The 21,280-nt window shown below is 45.8% G+C and overlaps 1 protein-coding gene across 8 annotated transcripts in view; it reads right to left on the reverse strand.

Moving 5' to 3' along the window:
- Positions 1 to 21,280, reverse strand: part of ABI2 (abl interactor 2) — a 741,358-nt gene that overhangs the window by 452,059 nt on the left and 268,019 nt on the right. For 4 of the 8 annotated variants that reach the window (XM_085648940.1, XM_085648938.1, XM_085648937.1 and 1 more), the window contains exon 4: positions 18,744 to 18,761. The exons of the other annotated variants lie outside the window; for them this stretch is intronic. In XM_085648940.1, coding sequence (XP_085505066.1) covers positions 18,744 to 18,761 — 18 coding nt within the window. The remainder of the gene's footprint in view (positions 1 to 18,743; positions 18,762 to 21,280) is intronic. 8 annotated transcript variants of the gene reach the window in all.

The following is a 21,280-nucleotide window of genomic DNA, read 5'->3' on the forward strand; positions in this document are numbered from 1 at the left end:
CTTCTGCACAATAAACTTACATCATCATGACTTTGACATTTAAAGAATAATAGTCAGGAGAAATGGAAGGAAATACAGATAAATGAAATCAACAACAAAAAAAATTAACCCCAACCACCCCCCTCCCGTTACATGTAATCCTCCCAGAATTATCACGTTGTGGGCATAGCCCCCACACCGACATTTAAAGCATACTGATACACCTGGATGTTTGCTATACAAGTACAGGGTATTAAACGAGGTTTGATACACTTTCCGTGGAAATGGGCTCCAACTGCAGGCCATGATAGTCCGCCCAGCACTTCCAAACTTTGAAATGTTTTTGTGGGCAGCACCGTGCTTTGAAAATTAGCATCTCCAACAACATGCAGAAATCCAGGCCATTTTTCCAGGCAGACAGGGAAGACGCTACAGAAGCTTTCCACCGCTATGCAATGTCTCTTTTGGCCAAGGTGAAACCCAATAACATAAGATGGCGTTTATATAGGTTACCCCCCAAACCCGTCCAAGATATGTAAGAGTACTAGCTTTGGTGAACATGGAAGATCCCAGCCCAGTACTTCCGAGAGGCAGGCCATGACATTTCTCCATTACCTGGTGAGAGCGGAGCATTGCTAAACTGTATGTATCAGAGTTCCCTCCCCCCGCACGCACCTAAGACACACAGGAGAGGACACTAATCCCGCCCTCCACAATCTGACTCTTGTAAAATATACCCGGTGAAGGTATTTGAACTGGATAAAGTGAAGGCGCACAGCTATTACAGCCGTCCGAGGGAGGCCAGCGCCTCCGTCCAGTCCTCCTCCGCCAATGAACTGAAATCCCTCTCCCAGGCCTCTCTAAGCCTCTGCAGTGTAGAGGAGCAATGCGTGACCAGGGATTGATACATTTTAGAGATCTTGTGGTCCTGAAGATCATCCATAAATACCTTTGTCTCGACCGGGCTAAACTCAGGAAGGGACTCCAACCCCTCCAAACTAGGGGAGTTGGCATGCTGGAACTGAAGGTACCTATAAAATTGGGTCTTTGGCATTTGAAAGTCCTGCTGGAGATCCTGAAAGGACCTCAGAACCAGTCCCCGCATTACATCCCCTAGGCTCGAGATCCCAATATTATCCCAGCCACGGAATTCAGATACAGTGGACAGCTGTGGCAGTCGCCCGTTGTTCCAAAGGGGGGGTCTCTCTCGCTAATCTACCCCACCACCCCATCCTACGCAGTGCCTGCTTCCAGACCTGAAACACAACCCTCGTGGCTGGCGGCAAGGAGTTGCTCAGTGGTGCAGAGTGTAGTATAGTATGCAGGGTAGAATCCCCCATACACCGCCGCTCAACCGCATAGGCAGGGTCCGCCCCGTCACAGTACCACCATTAGTTTAATACAAGCAGATGCGTAGCCATATAATATGATTGGATATTTGAGGTGGCCAGCCCCCTGCAAAATGTAGACTGGAAACACGTCCGCAATGCCACTCTAGCTACATCTCCTGCCCACAAAAATTGCCCCAAGACCACATTAACCTGTCGGGACCATTTGGGAGGAATTGGATATGGGTGAGTTTGCAATTGATACAGTAAGCGAGGGAGCGACACCATCTTAAAGATAGCCGATCGGCCATATATGGACAAGGGCATGTGGGACCAGGTCTTCAGATCCTCCCGCACTCGAGCCCAAACCGGGGCAAGACTGCTATCCCAAGACACACCAGGCGAGTTCGACAGGAATACCCCCAAGTATTTCACTCCCTCCGTAGTGACCTGCACCACCGAAGCCCAAGATCCTAGCCCCACCTCTTTCCCCAGTACCCACAAGGCAGACTTGCGGGGGTTCATAAATAGCCCAGAAGACTCCCCAAAGATATGCATAACGTGGAGCAGCTTCGGTCCTGTCCTATTGACATTTGTAAGAAAGAATAACACATTGTCTGCTTATAGCGCAATACGGTCTGAGGGTCTTTGTGCTCATTCAAATCCCGACACTCGCGCATCCATCCGCACCCAGGCAGCCAAGGGTTCCATGGCCAAAGCAAACAGGTATGGTGATAGGGAGCAGCCCTGCCTGGTACCACGTCTGATGGAAAATGTGGAGGAAGTAGAGCCAGCAACGCACACCAAGGCAGTTAGATCAGTGTAGAGCAAAGTCAGATACAACAGGAAACGTGGGCCGATATTCAAGCAGCGCAGAAGCGCAAACAGGTAAACCCAGCTGAGGGAATCAAACGCCCTATCCATATCCACCAGTAACAGCGCCGCCTGTACCCCCGCTCCCTGGGCAGCTGCTACAGCGACATGTGCACAGCGAATATTAGGGCGCGTCGCTCTTTGAGGCATGAACCCCGCCTGGTCGGGATGTACCAGAGAAGTAATGTGGGACCGAAGGCGATTAGCCAAGGCTTTGGCCAAAATCTTCGCCTCCACATTCAGCAAGGAAATAGGGAGATACGAGGCATGTTGGTCAGGGTGTCGGCCCGGTTTGTGGAATACCACCACCTCTGCATGTCTCCAGTCTCGAGGAAGACAGCCTCACTCCCTGGCCTCTTCGACCACCCTCAGAAAGTGGGGCCCCAGCTGCCGAAAGTATTTCTTGAAATATTCGCACGGGAAGCCATTAGGACCCAGAGCCTTCCCAGAGTTCAGATGCCCCAGGGCGGCCCCCAACTCCTCCTCCGTAAGTGGGAGGTCAAGCTCCTCGCATGCCGCACCAGACAGGGCCTTGGGCGGAAGATCATCGAGAAAACGACAGATCACGTCCTCATGAAGGCACTCTCTGGCATACAGCTCTGTATAATATGCTGCAAAGCTTTCAGCAATCTCGGAGGTACTCCCAAGGGATTTTCCGTCCGAGCCAACTACACTGGGGAGAACCTGAGGGCACAATGCTCCCCGACACAACCTATGGGGCAATTTGCTGGACTTATCCCCCCACTGGTAAACCATGCTCCGAGTCGCCAGCCATGCATCCTGCATCCGCTGCAGTAGCGGACGACAGACCTGGCCACCCCCCTACTACGGCTCTCCAGCTCTATAATGTTGGCCTCTGACTTTAAAAGGGACTCCCTACGCTCTTTGCACGCTGCAGAGCAAAAGGAAATATCAACAGCCCGTATGGCGGGCTTCATTGCCTCCCATAAGGGTTCAGCCCCCTCCACAGATCCCACTTTGAGCTCCAGGTAGCGGTCTATGGCCTGCTAAATGTGTACCCTATAATCCTCATTCTGTAAATCCCAGACAGAGAGGTGCCATCTAAAAGGCGGCCGCGATGGACCCATCTGTACAGTAAGCATCACCGGCGAGTGATCCGACAGATCCCATGGAAGGATGTAAGCCTCCACAACCCTGCCAGCCGCCGCCAGGGGTACAAATATATAATCAACCCTGGAATAGGAGTCATGCACTGCCGATAAGTATGTGTAGCCCTGCTCATCTCCATGCGACCGATGACAAGGGTCGAACCAATCTAGCCCCGTCACCAGGGAACGCAATTTAGTGGACTGGTGAACATCAGGGTGTCCCCCCGGCCTATATCTGTCTCTGGCCACATCCATCACATCGTTCCAATCCCCCCCCCCCCCCACAAGACAGACCAGACGGCATAGCCTCCCATAAAGACAGGAGTCGTTCGATCATACCTCATGAGAGCGGCGGAGGGGTATATACACAACCCAGCCCCACCCGCTCCTCATATACAGTGCCATGAAGGAAACGCTATCTCCCTTGGGGGTCCGTCCGCGTTTTAGCATGCTGGTAAGGAACCCTGCGGTGAATCAGGACCGCCACCCCCCAGGAACCCCTTATGAACCCAGAATGAAATACCTGGGTATAACCATAGCGTTGGAAACAAAGTGCTTTCGTCCCCATAAGATGTGTCTCTTGTAACATAAGGGTATCAGCCTGAGCACGTTTAGCCTGCTGGAGTATAGCCCCTCTTTTGATTTTATCTAGCACCCCTCTAACATTCCAGATCATTATTCGGAGGGTACCAGGGTGGACCCGCTGTCTATCCGATGGAACTACCATTTAAGGCCCTAGCAGAACCACAGGTGGAAGAATAAACCTCTGGTGTGTATGTGACGGCTTTGTACAATTAGGACACAGTGTGATCGGGAAACAAAAACCACCCAACTCTCCCCCCCTCCACCCCCCACCCAATACCTCAAAACCGCTGAAGTATCTGTCGCAGCAGAAGCGGCCTGCGGACCTCAACAGGAGTACCGGGCCCACCCCCGCCAATGGATACCCAACTTACAGTCCATTGTCAGCAAGCGGTCTTCTCTGTCAGACAAAGTTCGGCAGAGGTACTGGCCCTCATACGTGCTTCCCTGGTCTAAGTAGGTATTGTCAAAGTCTCTTGGGACTGAAATTCCAATAATGCCTAGGCATTCTGTTGAGGCACCAACCAAGGAGGTTAAGATTTTTGCCAAAGTTTTGGCAAATAGATTGCTGCGGGTGCTGCCTCACCTTACTCATGCCGATCAATGTGGCTTTATGCCCCACCGAGGTACCCTTCACTGCATTCGTAGAGTCAACATTTGTGCTTGCCCACCGTCACAGGATAAGTGGCCCACTGTGCTGTTACTGGTTAATTTTGAGAAGGCATTTGACACAGTGGACTGAGTCTACCTTGACCAGGTTTAGCATCGCATGGGCTTTGGCCCAAAGTACCGTAGACGTGCCCGTCATCTCTAAGTAACCATCAGCCAAGGTCCTTCTCAATGGAACACTCTTGGCATCCTTTCCTGTCAACAGAGGTACTTGACAGGGGTGCCCTCTATCTCCCAATCTGTTCGCCCAAGCTATTGAACCCCTGGCTACGATCATTCGGCCAGGTACTCAAGTGTGGGCATAGCGATGGCAGGAGGGCACAGCGGGTAAGATAGCCCTATATGCTCTTCCTGACCCAACCACAGCTGTCGGGCACTCGAGTCCTACATATTTTGGGTGTGTTTGTGGAGGCCTCTGGCCTCCATTTGAATTGATGAGTCTCTTTTGGTCCCGCTGAAGGGCAACACTGCAATACAGAGTTGGCCAAGTACCATCCCTGTCCAGTGTCTGAGTTTCAAAAATACCTGCGGGGGTCCATATATCGTTCCTACTGGACCTGGCTCATACCCTTAACTTGGCTCCTCTACTCACCGACACAAAGCAAGCGCTGAAGTCCTGGTTCGGTCTCCCACAAAACTTTCTTGGGTGAGAGGCCCTGTTCAAAATGTTCTTCATACCCAAATACCTCTACCCCCTGCAGGCTAAGTGCTGTCGCTCAAAGTTTGATGAGGGCATGGGTTGGCTGATGTCAAACTCTATTAATGGGTATCACATCTTTTGGTCATTAACGACAGAATGACAAGCAGCTGGAATGACCCCGCCTATATCGCAGAACTGGCACCTTTGGGTCTGGATAGGGTCCTAGGATACTTGTATGGCTGCTCCATTCCCACCACCATGGTAGAAACAACAAAAGTGGTGCTATTATGCGGGTGTGGATCCTACACTCACGGAGCAGACAACTCTGTGGAGCGGACGCTGGCTAAGTCATGCAGCCCAACTTGAGAGGATTAGTCCGAGGGATAAGATCGGCATTATGTCCCTAGGCGATGTGTGCAGCGGTGCCCACATGAAGCTGCAGACCCTCTTCCAGCTTCGCCAAACACAATTTCACAAATACCTGCAGGTCCACAGCACACGGACTGCTCACTGCTCCGACCTTACAGACCTCCCCGAATACAGCCCGCTGGAGGTGCGCCTGCTGATGGGCAGTAGCAGTGACGTTTATAAGATATATTTGTAGGACAGTAGATCTGCTTCTTATAGTTACCCCTACTTTTTGCTCATGTATCACTGTTTTTGACTTAGACTGGCTGGGATCCTCCTATCAAGGACCCCAGTCTAGCTGCTTTCTCCTCTAAATTGATTGCATGTACTTTAGGTACACTCCAGATTGGATACTGTGGTACCCTTATCAGTCCCTAGTATATGGTATACTATGTACCCAGGGCATAGGTACCCCATAGGCCTCCCAGGGGCTGCAGCATGTATTATGCCACCCCTGAGAGACCATTCAAACTGACACCACAGGTCTACTACTGCAGCCTGTGTACGGTGGTGCATGCACCCCTTACTTAGATATTGGTTCACTATATCTATTCTAAATCACTGCACATATAAACCTATCAGTCACCCTTATGGCAGGCCTTATCAATCCTGAATGCAGGGTGCTGGGTTTTATGTGAGAGGGTGCACCTGAATGAGCAGAGCCCCTCTGCAGTCTTCGGAACCCATTTTCCGGGGTGGTTTGTGATGCAGCCAACCATATATATTTAAGTGCATCATAAACCCGTGGTAAATGCTAACTTTAAAACGGCTGCTTAGAAACATGTCGTGTTTGGTGTCAAACACCTTGGAATCATACCTCCACACCAGTAACTGGTGTGGGAGGTATGATTCCACCCTTCTAGAGGGACTTCTGTGAAACACCGGTACCAGCTTTCTCGACCTGGGCATCACAAAATGGATGCTGCCAGCCACAGACACGAGTCTGCCCTCCTGCTGCTGAGCCAAGCTCGAGCAGGCGAAGACTTGACAACAGGTTTCCTGTCACAGGGAGGTGTGTCAACCTCCCAGACAGGATTTAGTGTATTGGGGCTGGGTGGGTGCACTCAGAGTGCCAGAAAGTCTGTATTGGGGGCACATTTGGTGTCCCTGTGCATATTCCAGCTCAAACCGGTTGCAGGAGCCATTTGTTCCTGCTCTGGCGCGAAACAGGACAAGGGACATGGGTGTAGCCACCCCTCTGTCCTGACCCTCCCATAGGTGGGTCCCCAGAGTTTGTCCCACCCCTTCCTTGGGTATAAAGTAGGAACCCTGACTACAGGACTAGATTTTACCTGAACTAAACTCTGCTACAGAAACCAAGTACTTAGACGATCTACACTACGCTGGATGACCGAAGAATCTCCCTTGGAGTAAAGGAGTTACTCCACTGCAGCAGCAGGCACCTTAACGCATCTGACCGGTTTGCATCTCCCGAGCTCCTGAGGACTCTGAAGATTTCTGCAACACAGGAGGTGGGTTCCCGAGGTCTCTGGATCGATCTGCTCTCAGCAATTCTGAGACCAGTATCCCTTGTGGGGACTGTGCAACCCGAACCCCTGTGCACCGTGCACTTTTGCAGCAGCATATGCTTTTTGGCGATCCCTTAGGCTGTGCTTTGGGCTATGTGTAGTCCTGACCCGAGCAGTATTTCCACTGAAAATTTCCGGCCTACACTCCACGAGTGTTCCGTGGGCTGGTATTTCGTGATTCAGCTCGAGGTCCCTTTGCGATCCCTGGTCTGTTGGCCTGTGGGTCCCTGTGAGGGTAACTTTGACTTTCTTTGGGCTTTCCTGGTTGCTCCAGACGTGCCCTGACTCTCCATTGCTTGGAGAGTCCCCAGGACCTTGCTGGTCCTCACCGTAGGTTGTTTCCTCTGCCCGCATGGGTTGCAGTTGCCAAGCTTTGCTGGTGTTCGATTCGGCCACTGACCCCCACAGCATACGACATCCTTCGTGGGACACCTCACCTCCGGACTTTGTTCGTCGTCATCTCCTGGTCCCCATGGCTGCAGAGTCAAGCATCCTATCTTCTCACCTGAAGCACCCAACATCGGTGTGCATTCGTCTACTGAGCCCCTGGTCACCCTGAAGTGACCCAGACTCTGTCCCCTCAGCTTTCAGTGTCTTCTCACCTCGGATTCCACCAGACACTTCATCTTCCCGGCAGAAGCACTTCTTTGCATATCGCCATTGAAAACTACGAGGGTTTCCGACACCACTTGACCCCTATGCACCCAGCTCCTCTGGAATAGGCAACACGGGTACCTCGGTACTCACATAGGTGCTACCCTTAGAACCTTCTATGTTCCAAAGGGTTTGCTTGAAGTCCTCTCCGAAGTGTCCTTAATCTGCAATTTTCCAACCGTGACTTTCCCATAGGGTTGTAAGGAGCTCGTGCCTGTGTTCACACACTGTACCCATCCTCCAAGGGTCCCCTGTGTCACTACTTTGGGTGGTTCCTTGGGGTCCCAGCAATTCTACGTGCTCTACGCACTGTGTCTAGTTAAGTCGTGGTTGTTATACCACTTTCTTAGTATATGGTTCGGTCTCCCCCTAGAGCCCGCTGTGTTTTGTGCAATTTACTGTCGTTCTAGGAATTTAATATTGTGCGCTTTATGCTCTAATCTCATAAAGAGGTTAGAAGAGAGTGTTTAGTAATAAATACATATATTTTATGTATCACTTGGGTGGTTCTCCTTTCATTTGGTCATTCAGGAGGTTCTGATCTGGTAAAACAAGCTGCTTTACATTCCTTCCAGGCTTAGCCTGAAGGCTGCTCTCCATAGCTACCACTATGATAGCTTTCAATAAAGGTTGTCTTTAACCTAATCATCAATAAGGGTCATTTGGACTGGTGCAAGGTGCCCACTTTAATTAGTGAACAGCATATACCAGGCCAACCTCTCACAATATTGATCATTAGTACATAACGCCCTAGATACGACTGGGCCCCTGAAGCTGGAATGAGAAAGCTGGGTTGGGGAGCTCGATGAGGCAGACTGGGGCGATGCGCTTATGGTCCCTTGGGAAACTGTCATACCGGTCAGGCTGCGACTTAGCAAATCGAACGTCTTACATATAACCTATTTGACCCCCTCGCCACATCTGGCAGGCAGGGAGTCTCCACACCCCAACGCTTCCAACTGCACCCACCTCAATGTGGATTTTTCTCATGTGGTCTGGCAGTGCCCGGAAGTTGTGTTGAGGAGACATATTGATCTCACTCTACGGGTGGGGCTCTGTGCAGATATAGGTGGAAGTAGGAGTGAATGGACAATGGTTGGTGTTGCCTCAGCCCTGGCCAAGCACATCATTGCATAGAAATGGAGTTCCCCAGCTCCACCTACGATTGTGGAATGGCAACAGATTGGTGTTTAAAATTGGAAGAGGCTGTGGACAGAGCACAGAGATGTCCACGGAAACATGCCAGGTATGGGGCAAATGGTAGGACTATTATGGACTTAGAGGTGTTCCAGCACTGGAGAACAGATACGGGTCTTTCACTGGATTCTGTTGGAATGGGGCAGGGTAGCGGGTGGTGAGATGGGCTGTGCACTGCTGTGTTAAAAATTCCCAAAAATTGTGGTTTATAAAGAAGAATTAAATTCACGGTTCAGCACTTTAGAATGTTCTCACAGCAAGAAGAGGCAGTTCATTTATTTCGTGTTTATAGAGCATCCTAGGCTCCGATTGGTTAATGGACGGACTTTTGCTGGGATTTGTAGTTTGAGTTGGCTTGCTGGGATTTGCTGTTTTTTCTACTACAACTTTGTCTTTTAGTGTATTGTTTACATAGCTGCAGTGCTAATAAAGCAAAGAGGAGAAAGCATAATCTTCGCCTAACATGCCCGCAATGGAATTGAAAACTACTGTTAACGAATGCTAGAAAATTTTCAAGTCCCATTCATGACTAAAATAATCAAGAAAGACTCCCAAATTGACATCTCCAACAATATCTTAATTTGATTCCAGTCGAGCATCAGCTCCAAATTGAATATAGACATTGCATCACAGGACTCTGTCCCAGGGTCCTGAAGTTACCAAAAAACATAGGGAAAGGGAAGGTTCACTCTAACCCAGAGGCACTTATTGAGTTGACACAGATGTAGCCCCATAAAGGCCAAAATTATTTTTTGTTTTTGTGCTGTGGGTATTCCAGAGGGATCGAGCTCAGCCTTCCTGTGAGGTACTATGGTACTCCAGCAGGAGCCTCTTAGCAATCTTCATGCCATGGTGCTGAGGTACCGTACAAGGTTCACAAGGGAAAGCTAGCACACACCTGTAGTACCATGGCAGTGATGCTCAAGTGCGGGTACCAAAGAAATACAGAGAGAAACACAAAACGTGTTTTCCCCATGCAATTTCCTATAGGGATTTTAGACATGAATACAGCCAGATCTGCTGAATGGAATTATGCCACATTTGGCAGAAAACTAGAACCTTGTCCATATAGGTGCTTTTGTAATTTGGTGTAAATCTGCTCAGAAATTTTGGAGCTATTAACGTAAAAAGATTTAGGTAAATCTAGAGACTCTGATACGGATGGATTTGCAGATCCACGCGACAACCGCAAAGTCGTGATTGGCTGGCAGCAACCTGGGAGGAAAGTTGTGGCTGCCATTTTGTGCATCAGGACACGGTTCCCAGGGGAAAAATAAAGTGTAAAAGTGATGGAAGTAGTCAGGGTACAGGTGCCTTGACCGCATGGGACTGATTGAGAGGTCTGTAAGGGACCCTGCCATGCCCAAACATGTTTTTTTTAGCAAGCAAGGGTCCACGGTTCCACCCGGATCCTCATAGATCTGCCCGGATCCTCACGAATTTGGGCAGATACATAGATCTCGACTGCAATAAAAAAATTAAAAAAAACACACAAACACACACTCACAGACCCGCACACATACTCAATCACACACACCACACACAAGACCCACAAAACCACTCACACATCCATTCACACACCAGCACAGCCACTCACACAACCCCTTACACAACCCGCATAACCTCTCACACACCCACTCACAGAGTACATAACGCCCCAGATACGACTGGACTAAAAAACCAAAGATTACAGAGACATTATAGTTAAGTTCAGATTTTATACACAACACCATAGAAATTCAGCAGTTCTAGTTATCTCAAGTAACTATAACTCGCACCCTCGCCATGCACTGCTAATTACCCCATTTGGCACATCACTCATGACGTCTTCTATGACATCATTGATAGTATCAATATTTGCAGTGAACTTATTCATGAGAAAACTATGCATGGAAGGGGCACGGTTTATAGTTACCTTAGGGCACGAGTTATAGTTACTTGAGAAAGCTATAACTAACTGCAAAATTCCTATGGTTTTGTGTGTGTAAAATCTGAACCCAACTAGAACGTTCCCATAACCTTTGGGTTTTTCAGAGACTGTATATATGTATGCATGTGTGTACATGGTTTGCTTATAATTTAGCCTCCAGTGGACAGATCTACTTAAAATTTGGCAATTTAACTGCTAAGTTAGCTAAGGTCCAGCATCCTAAATGTTATGCACTTTCGTACAAAAGGAAAAAAAGTTAAGGGAGGGTGAAAAAAAATTGTTTTCCCATTTTAGCTTTGAGAAAAAAAAAAATCACGCCTACAAAAAAAGCTGCTGAACAGATTTACAACAAACTTGGCACTTGGCATGAAAGGGGAACTTCACTCAGAAAACGTGCTTTTGTTCGTTTGGTGAAAATCACCAGTACTTTTTCAGAAATAACCGTCTGAAAAAGGTGCTGATTGGTCTTGAAATAGTTAATATGTTTGAATATCTCAGACATTTAAAGTTGCGCAGTTATTTATTAATATTAACAATTACATATGAATTTTTGGACAAATGTGATTAGCTGATAATAATCTCTGTAGAATTTCTGTTCAGCATCTCGAAATTGTTTACGATTTATGATTTTTTGCCTGGAAAAGACAAGGCACAATCAAAATTGCCTAATCTCAGAATGATGGTGGTGGTGGTGGTGGTGGGGGGGGGGGGCACAGACGTGAAAAACTTGAGTAATCAAACAGGATAAAACAACGTAGAAAATATACATGCACATAAATACTTCAAACTGGCAAAACAGATACATTTGTCTCCACGCATGCTATCAAAACCCGTCCCTTTGTTTTCCGTATTGCGCATTTACACTCATCAGGTGTCATCAGCAGCACAGTTTCACTGACAGCAATCTACTGAAGACACTGTCTGAGATCAACTTACCTCTGAAGGAAATGACTACTTGCATCTAACGTCCTCTCACAATAACATTACAATAAACACAAACCTATTGCCTCGCTAATCTTTTTCCCAATTGTGTTAATGTATACTTGTCCCTCAAAAATATTTAATTTTTGCAGACTGATAAAATTACAATGCTAACAGGCCAAACAAGCATTTGCAATGCAATAGGTCTAGCAGTTATGAGAGTTTGAGCTATTGGCATTGTAAATGGCAATGCCTTGTACTTACGTGTTGGTTTTTAAAACATAAAGAAAAGGCATAGTGATTTACATAATAGCTTAAACCCTCACAAATGCGAGACCTATTGCATTGCAAATGCTTGTTTATTTTGGACAACGAGGCCTGTTTATTGCCCTGTCTGACCCTGGGTGACCGTAAAAGTGATGCCATTGTACTTAAGAGAAACTGTTTACAGCAAGGAAGAAAAGAAGGGAGAATGGTGCTACTGCTCCGCGTTTCATCATTTTTCAGGCAGGATGCTGAAGAACATTAGCTGTTAGACTGTTTTTACAAGCAGCAGTAAAGCAGGAAGATAGTGCTGCTTCCCTGTACTGCTTGTTTGGGTAGATTTGTTTCTGAGCGGCTCAATGCATACCAACATCTGGCTGAGTACTGTTTTCAAAATGAACTGTGTAGCACCTGAGCGAGGCTCCCGTCCAAAAGACCGTGTTCGACAGACATTCTTCTTAGTGTGTGGCACTGCGTGCCTATTGGTTGCGTCATCACCTAGCAACCCCGGATGTCTTGGAAGTAGTGAAAAGAGTGACAGACTCATATGTGGAAAGAGCCGGTATTGTTGTCTGTCTGATGATAGTTTGGAGTGCCAGGCTCTTGTCGCAAGAAAAAGTGAACTGTTTCACACAGACTGGACAAAAGGGGCTGAATATCCCTGTTTGTAATGGGAAATAGAGTATGTCCTTGCCATTTAGAAGATCATGTGCTTGCCATTCAGAGTTTCGCTGGTAATACTTGTTTAATAAGTACCATGTAAAATTGCAATTCGTGGTTAGGAAAATGCATACAGCTTTTGTGTTACTGTGCATAGACCTTTTTACAGATGCATGGCAGAAAGTGTATGCATGCACGTTTATACATGGTGCTGTAGAGTGTTACGGATATTTTGTGCTTCGATGTAGTGTAATGTGTAGTTTTTTGTGTGTTTCGTGTGCCGGTTTGGCTATTTTGAGCAGAAGCACTTGTGTGTTAAGCCGAGATGCAGTTTGAGTGATTCCTGGATCAGACTGCTTCGACCACCGCCAATCCACAGTATTTATTCAGAGTTTGGCAGCAAATGTGTAACATGGGGCTGGCACGCAGGGTTTGGGTAGTTTTAGGTTTATGCTTTGTGAATTAAGTGTTGAGGATTGGTATCTTTGCTGATGAAAGATCCTAGTCAAAAAATCGTGACCACATTCAAGGTGTGCATGTTGTCGAGAGAACCTCATGAAAAACACAGGCACCTTAGAGGTGTGCGCATCGCGCTTCGGGGCGGAACCACCTAGGCAAAAACATGGAGGCACATTAAATGTGTGCGCCTCATTGACAGAACCGTGTGAAAAAAATCAAAAACACTTAAGAGGTGTGTATGTCAGGGAGACAACCGTAAGGACAAATCTGGGGGTTCTTTCAGAGCAGTATGGAACAAGCATTTGCAATGCAATAGGTCCGATTGCATTGCAAATGCTTACGTTTAAAACAGAGCACGGCGCCGCTTTAAGGACACCGCGTTTTTGGTTTTTTTTAACTTTAACACTGAGCGCGGTGTGCTCAGTGTTGAAGCGGGCACTGCGCTCAGTGTTACAGATAAGAAATATATAAATAAACCGCGCGAGGTGTCCGTAAAGCGGCGCCGGGGCTCAGTTTTAAAGTAAAAGCAAGGCGGAAGAGACGCAGTGCGCGAGCAAAATATCCAGTCCGGGTGGGCAACCCGGAAAGGAGACCGGGAGGGAACAAAAAAGCCTCACTCCAAATCAAAAGCGTTTAACAAAGTGTGACGCGCGCCAATGAAAAGCATAGGCGGAGCTTCCACCCCACATCCAACTTCAAATCGACGACAATAGATTCTCACAGGGCGAGCAAAGCATGCGCTGAGACTCTAGGCGAGAACTAGAAACAAGCAGTGGTCGAAGTGGGGAAAAAAAAGTAGGGGAACTGTGGGCGGAGCATCAGGGGGCGGGAATATTCCGAGGAATGTGTCAGTGGGCGGAGTCAGAGGTGTGGCTAGAAAGAGCAAAACATCCCAATTTTTAGTATGTTTGGCATTTCACTGACGAGTTACAGCTTATAATGTTATTTAATGCAACCAATAGATACACGTTTATTTGAGGTTTAATAGATGAGTTATTGACATTAAAATACATTTACAATTTGGGATACGTATTCAATCACAGAATGTCCCAAATACGCATATAGGTGGAATCATAAGCCATTTGTGTCCGAGCCATGTAGTTTCTTTCATTAGCACTTCTCCTCCCTTTTTCTAACCAATTCTGAACATAACATTTGGCTTTAGATTCGATGATAGGAAGCCCCACGTGTTGGGGAGCACTGTTGATGACATCATTCTGTGCCCCACGGTCAATGCAAAATTGTATTCATGTGTTTTTACATGCTTCACACAACATGTCATTAAGCCAGCATTAGATGCCTCTTAGTTTCCTGTTATTGTATCTAGACCTACCACTCTAAAACAACCCAGACCTGTTGGTTTTGCAGATGTTTTTAGCAGTATCAGATGAATGAGATACAACTATTTTATGAGTAGTTTGTGTAATTACCACTCAAGTTAGATAGCAATCAGAATTGCAAATGCATCAATTCTGAAATTATGAGACTCAAACATTGGTAGAGTCAAAAATAGGTAGTGGTCCTCCGATTATTTCAATCAGTTATTTTCTCCCCTACAGGCTACTATCCTCTGCAATCACTATTAGACACCTTCCTCCTTTGTCTCTCCATTAGCACTGTAGGTGTCTAGGAATACCACCCACCAGAGACTGCATGAGAGAAGTTCAAACATGAATGGCAAAATATCCTAGTTTGCAAATGTTTTCCACATAATTATAACTCTACCGTGTTTGCCACATAAAGCACCATCTGCTTCATAAGCTGATGGTTTTACCTAAAAATTTGTTTGTATCTCAAATGGATCAAAACAACGTGACTTGTGTTGCTGTGAAGTGGAGGGCCCTTTACAAAGGTTGACTGGTCACGTTCTCAGGGCTGCTATTAATGAGGCGAAAGCTTTGCAGAGACTGTTAGTATGTGTAAAAATTTCAAAATAACAAAGTATCAGAAAATGTACCACATTAAGCTGCAGTCTTTCATTGCTGCATAATTTAGTCAACACTGCAACATAATTTTTCCCTCCATTACTGCGTAATTGCAGCGGCCCAAAAGCAGGCAGCACATGTTAAAAGTGCTGGCTGCTTGAAGCAAAGAGACACCGTGAAGTTTGAGAACTTAGGGACATATTTACAGGAATGGTGGTGCAACGCATCAAGTTACTTTGCTGTGCTGCCCTGCGTCACAGGGAAAGGGCAGAAATGCACCGTCTTTATCCAATACGGTGCATTCCTGCCTTTTCCAAGTGTGCTGGTGCCGTTAGGATTCACATGCCATCAATTCTGGTTGGCATTTTTTTAAGATCTGGAACACAACCCGAGGGTTCAAAATGTAACACAGTAGTTGGATTTTCTAAAAAGAATGTATTTCTTCCCAAACAAACCAATTTTAGCAGTATTAGGATAATGAATGACTGGGGAAAAAACATAACTTCCAAACCCTCACCATGCAGTTTGCATGCAGCTCTCTGTGACAAAAGCAGTAACCCACTGAGCTTTGCCCATTAAATACAGTTCTGTGATTTGTATGGTACAGGTTCTTTGCAGCGGGCATTTTAACCCTCTTTGCTACAATGGATGGGTCAAAACTGGCAATAGACAATACTCCAATCTCTCTCCAACAGGAAGATCAACCACCAGAGATATAAATCTTGACTCTTTTATTGTTGCCTGAAATCTGCTGGGTTTACAAGGAATCATGCAGTGATTTTTGCGTTTTTGAGAGTGAGAAGTGAGTCATTGTGCTGGACAGCCCTGCGGGCTTTGTTACTGGGGGTCGATTTTGCAGCCTCCAGTAATAAAACCAGATGCCCAGTACACCAGCCCGGCCTTGGAGCCAGGGCTTATTTGTTTTCACAGTCAGACCCTGGATGGGGCTCACAAGGGGCTCTGGTGCTCGGGTGTCACAGAAATGGACACCTCGGGCTGCTTTTATGTTATATCCTTGGAAAAGGGTAAACAGTATTTTCAAAAAGACCACATCCCTGAACATAGACAGAGAAGCAGTACACATTTTATAAAATATAATACGGAAAACAGCAGATAAGACATTAAACATTTTCCACATTTATTTTTAAAACGCGCCAAGGTTTGAGCACAGTCTGCCACGAATTCCAGTCCTCTTCCTTTCTGTGTGGTATTCTCAGTCTGGGTGCAGGGCCGGCTTTAGAGCTGGTGGCGCCCTGTGCGACAATGTTTGTTGGCGCCCCCCCAATGACCACCTCCACCACGGATTCTCTCACTAGCACCCTTTAACAGTGACCAAGTCTCCATAACCACAGTCTCTCAGATGCATTGAATTAGTTATATAGCGCCACTCATACCAGTGTAGGGTGTCCAAGCACTTTGCATCACACACACATTACACAGAGACAATCAATCATACGTGTGTAAATCAGTGTATAGGAAATGTTACATAACCCAAAGGACTAAAAGTGTAGGAGTCACATGTCATCCATACTAGTATAGCTTAAGAGTTCTTGGTGTGGAGAAGCACAAACTCGGAGTCGAACAAGAAACAGCATAGTTGGGAGTTTTCTTTAATAACAAGAATCGATTTCTAGCCAAATTAAATCTTTTTGAAACATTAATCAATGTTCTAATAATGTATACTTTGCAGTGTGTATGCAGTTCTAGGATGAAAGTTAGTAGCTCACTATTCTATATTAGGACTTTAAGTTATAAATTGCAAGTAACAAAAGGATGTCTCTTTTGAAAGCAGTAACCTGCTGAGCTGTTTACATCATACCCACTCTGTAATCTACTTGGTACACGTTCTTTGCAGCAGGCATATTAACCCTCTGCACTAACTTCACCAAGTCAAAACCTCAACTATACAAAATGCTCATCTCTCTCGGGGAGATAATTAATCACACGAGTTTTATTGACATTTATGTGAGGCCTGGTAATTGTGGAGGAAAGAAACGCTGCAGCAGGTGCTTCAAAAGCACAATAAACTTTCAAACACGGCGCCCCCAGGAAGCCAGCACCCGGTGAGTGGGTCGCACTGCCCTAAAACCGGCCCTGTCTGGGTGAGCTCGAAAATAAAGGGCAGATGAGGTCAAGGGCGGGGCCGCCAATGCGTCCTAATGTGTCCATTGTATTGGTCACAGTGGGGGCAGGTGGGTGGCCTCCTCACTAAATGAGGTGTAAATCACTGCACAGCGGGCCCATCAGAGGTAGCCGGGTTTTTGTGCCAATTGATTGCTCCTCCAGTGCACCACGGCTCCTACAGTGTTGCTGGGCAGGTCCCTGCCCACAGATACAGTGGGGAAGGGGGAGGGGGTCCTGGTAACTGCAGAGGCCTTCCTCACTATGCAGCACACCGGCCTGGATGATGCTGTAGTATTTCTTTTAAGCTCAGAGCATTCCTGCCGTCCCGGGACGCATTTTTGAAACGAAGAAGTAGGGGAACGGACTTTGTTAAATTAAATAAGTAGGGGCACGCCGTGCCCCTCCGTTCCCGCCCACTTCGACCACTGGAAACAAGCGAATGTTGCACTACATAGAAAAAAAAGATTTTTGAATAAATAAATAGTCAAGAAACAGTTTCAGCTCTGCTCAAAATAGCATTTAACAACTGCCCACTGGTTGTTATGTTGAGAGAGAATGCGAATGAGTGAGTTACAGATGGTGAAGGAGGGAATGAGGGCGCAAGAGAGAGGTAGAGGAAGATAAAGAGTAATGTATAAAGAGGGATAAAGAAACCGAATATAAAGGAGAATGGGATAAAAGGAGCAACTAGAGGGTGAGAGCAAGAAGGGGGCTCAAGATTAAGGGCCAGAGGGTGATGAGTCGGATGGGGACTTGAAGAAGAGTTGGGAAGAGGTGAGAGAGGGGAGCTAAAACAAAGAAAATAATGTTAGGCTAAGGAAGAGAGAGGGAGGGCAACAGAGAGCGAGCGAGATAGAGAGAGAGAGGAAAGGCAAGTTTTCAAATACTATATTTAGAAAGACAGCCTACTGCTGCTGTTTTGTTTGATTCAAAATCGGCAAATTGTGCATAACAGACAAGACATTTTAAACGCAAACTTTCCAGCAGATACAATTGGATACAGGTACAATAGAAAGACATGAAACAATTAAGCAATCGAAAGATTAACAGACATTAAACATTTTTAACTTTATCTTTACACATTTATAATGAAGTGTTTTTGTACTGGAATTTAATTGAACACCAGAATTCTGGTGAGCAAAAGTATAACATGGCACACCTTACACAGAATAAAAAGAATATTACACAGGGGGATGAATCACCGAGCTAAACGCTCACACATACTAACCTTAATGTCAGATTCTGCAGTTTCTAATAATTGCGCAAAATGTGACGTAAAAGGAAACAAAGATGTCCTTTATGTCGGTTTAACATAACGAAAAGTCTAGGAATCGGAGAAATATGCAGTGTGCCTGTGGTCTGTATCACAGTATAGAGGGCCAAGTTCATTCAAATAGATGAATGAAGCAAAAAAACTTCTCTGCCTCACTCCCCGTGTGTAACATTCCGTATGAAGTTTAAGAATGGAAATCCAGCCCTCGGGGACTCTTACCTTAAATCTAAGTAACCACTTAATGCATTAATGGAGCAAATAAAAGGCAAGGAAAAAAAGCATTGAAAGGTTAGTTGAAACTTCAGAATATGGAGAAGTAAAAATAAAATAAAAACAATGTTAAGTATTTAGCACTGACAATAATAATGTGTCGGTAGATCATAGGAAGAGTGAGAAAAGCAGAATGTATTAAGACAGAAGGAAAGATTTCCAGATGGAATATTCGTAACTGCTGTAAACATCTCCTGAAGGTATTTACAATTAAATATATTGCCTACTAATCAGATACCTAAAAATTAAGGAGAAAAAAACCCCATTCACTTACGTAAACGATGCATGGACAGATATCAAACATTTGACCAAATAGACTTCTTCTACATTTTAAAAGCAAAAGGGCGAAGTTAAGCTTACAAAGTTCTGGAAGTCAAGGACTCCCAAACAATAGAAATAATACTACAAGTGGAAAAATATCCAGTACCAATTTTTTTCCTGGGGATTCCACTTTCATGTGGGACTCCTTCCTCCCAGCCAGATTCAAGTTCTTTTGGGGATAAAACCCTCAAAAACTGTCCCAGCTACATCACCTCCAACAAGGGCTTTAAGTGGGCCGGGTTTCACCGGTGCTGAGAACCGCCAGTTTTTTAAGGGGGGCTCAAAACAGGTCTCTATCGGGCTCTGTTTTGTGCCCTGGCCAGTGGCATAACGATAATTGAGAGGGCTCCCATGCAAGGTACATGGAGGGGCCCCTCCGGACTCTGTCAGGAGCTCCCCGGCCAAAGTGCAGTGCTGAAGGGACCCCCTGGAGCTTGGGGGCCCCACGGCACTGCGGGGGACTGTGTTACGCCCCTGGCCCTGGAACAGCCATGCCGTTTTTTTCCGGACTGCAGTGACGGCAGGCACATAGATGTGCGTGTGCTCACACTGCTCACTTCTCACTAGTGGAAGAGTTACGCCATGACGTCATGCCAGGTGAGTGTTATAGGGGAAGGGAAATCCTTTAAAGAGTAATTTTCTCTCTGAATTTGCGTTCTCTTTTTGAAACTCAGGATCAGCAACATTGTCGTGGTGTCACCGGGGCTTTAAGTGGAAGCTTTTTCAATATTATATACAAGCCATAGTTGCTACTTATTTATCTTGTGCAACTAACAACCATTGACAAAGCCAATAGTCCTGACTAGGTTTAGGTATGATGTTACTTGTTGTATCATACATCTGGATGCAATCACAAACAGCAATATACAAGTTGGGCGGCACACTATGCTAAGCACAGATTTTTAGCTCAAGTGTTTTAAGCCACGCCCTTAATTACATTGGCCACGCCCCTAAGATCCTTCCCCCCCCCCCCCTCCCAGTTTTTCCATCCCCCTAAAGCCCTGCCTCCACCTTCATTTAAAGTCGCCAAAGTAACACTATTAAACGGGAGAATAAAATTCAGGAAAAACTGTTCTGGCTGTTCAGTACATCTGGCAACAGGCAATTAGGTTTCCTCTGAGGCTAAGAAGCACAGGGATTCTGCGCTTGGCGTTTGCCACAAATCCGCAGAAACAGTGAAAAATGCACTGCTTTAAATGAGAGTTTTAATGTGCTGCGTATGTGCGCAGTCAATTGTTCAAAAATTAGCACAACGGTGCGATGCTTAACGCATACATGCTACAAAAATATTAACAAATAAACATTATCACCACCTACACATCTAGGTCACATGCTTGCAATAAAAAAGTAAACTAAAAATAAATTAAGCATTGCACATTATTTTAACAGGACAGTTTGGGTACTTACTAGTAGATAGACAGATGTACCTGGCACTGGTCCTGAAACCCTCTTCAGTTTTAATGTACATCACAAGAAAATGTGATCTTTATTGGCTTCAAGTATAGGAATTTTTCGTTTTTAATTACTATTACACGAAGATATATTTTAACAGACAGCAGTGAATAAAAAATAAAGGCTAAAAAATATAAAGAAAAACACACTGGAAAAGAAAAATGTTGGTCTGGCACCGAAGCGAGCTTCATTTTAGGTACATGCACACGTGATAAAACCAAATGCAGTTTTGGCTCCCAGTGCAAGACAGCCAATGGCTGAAATGTGTTCACCTACTGCCCCATGCTATATGCTGCCATGGTTGGAAGCAAAACGCTGAAAGACCGTGAAACAGACCAGTGGATGTAAAGGGCTGGCCCAAAGCTCCTCCATATGTATGTATGCATTTTTGTTTGCAACATATTTATTGAAGTTGTAGGTTCACAGAAGAACGCACATAACACAATGTAAATACTAAAGAATAAAAAGTGAACATTTTCTTGTTCGACGTGAGCCATTTGATCGACCAAGCACTTTTAATTATTTCTTTTTGTATCACACCAGACCGGAGAGGAACGTGATAGAAGGGTCTACGCCAGACATAAAAACACAAGAGCAAAGTGATGCAATTCATATTTAAGCAAAATAGCACCATCCTGAAACTTCATATTTTAGACAAAAAATCTACTTTTGTATTATTAAAAACACAAGTTCGGTGCGCGGGTATCAGATGT

Source organism: Triturus cristatus, chromosome 3_2 (genome assembly GCF_964204655.1).
Source record: "Triturus cristatus chromosome 3_2, aTriCri1.1, whole genome shotgun sequence".
NCBI classification, from domain to species: Eukaryota; Metazoa; Chordata; class Amphibia; order Caudata; family Salamandridae; genus Triturus; species Triturus cristatus.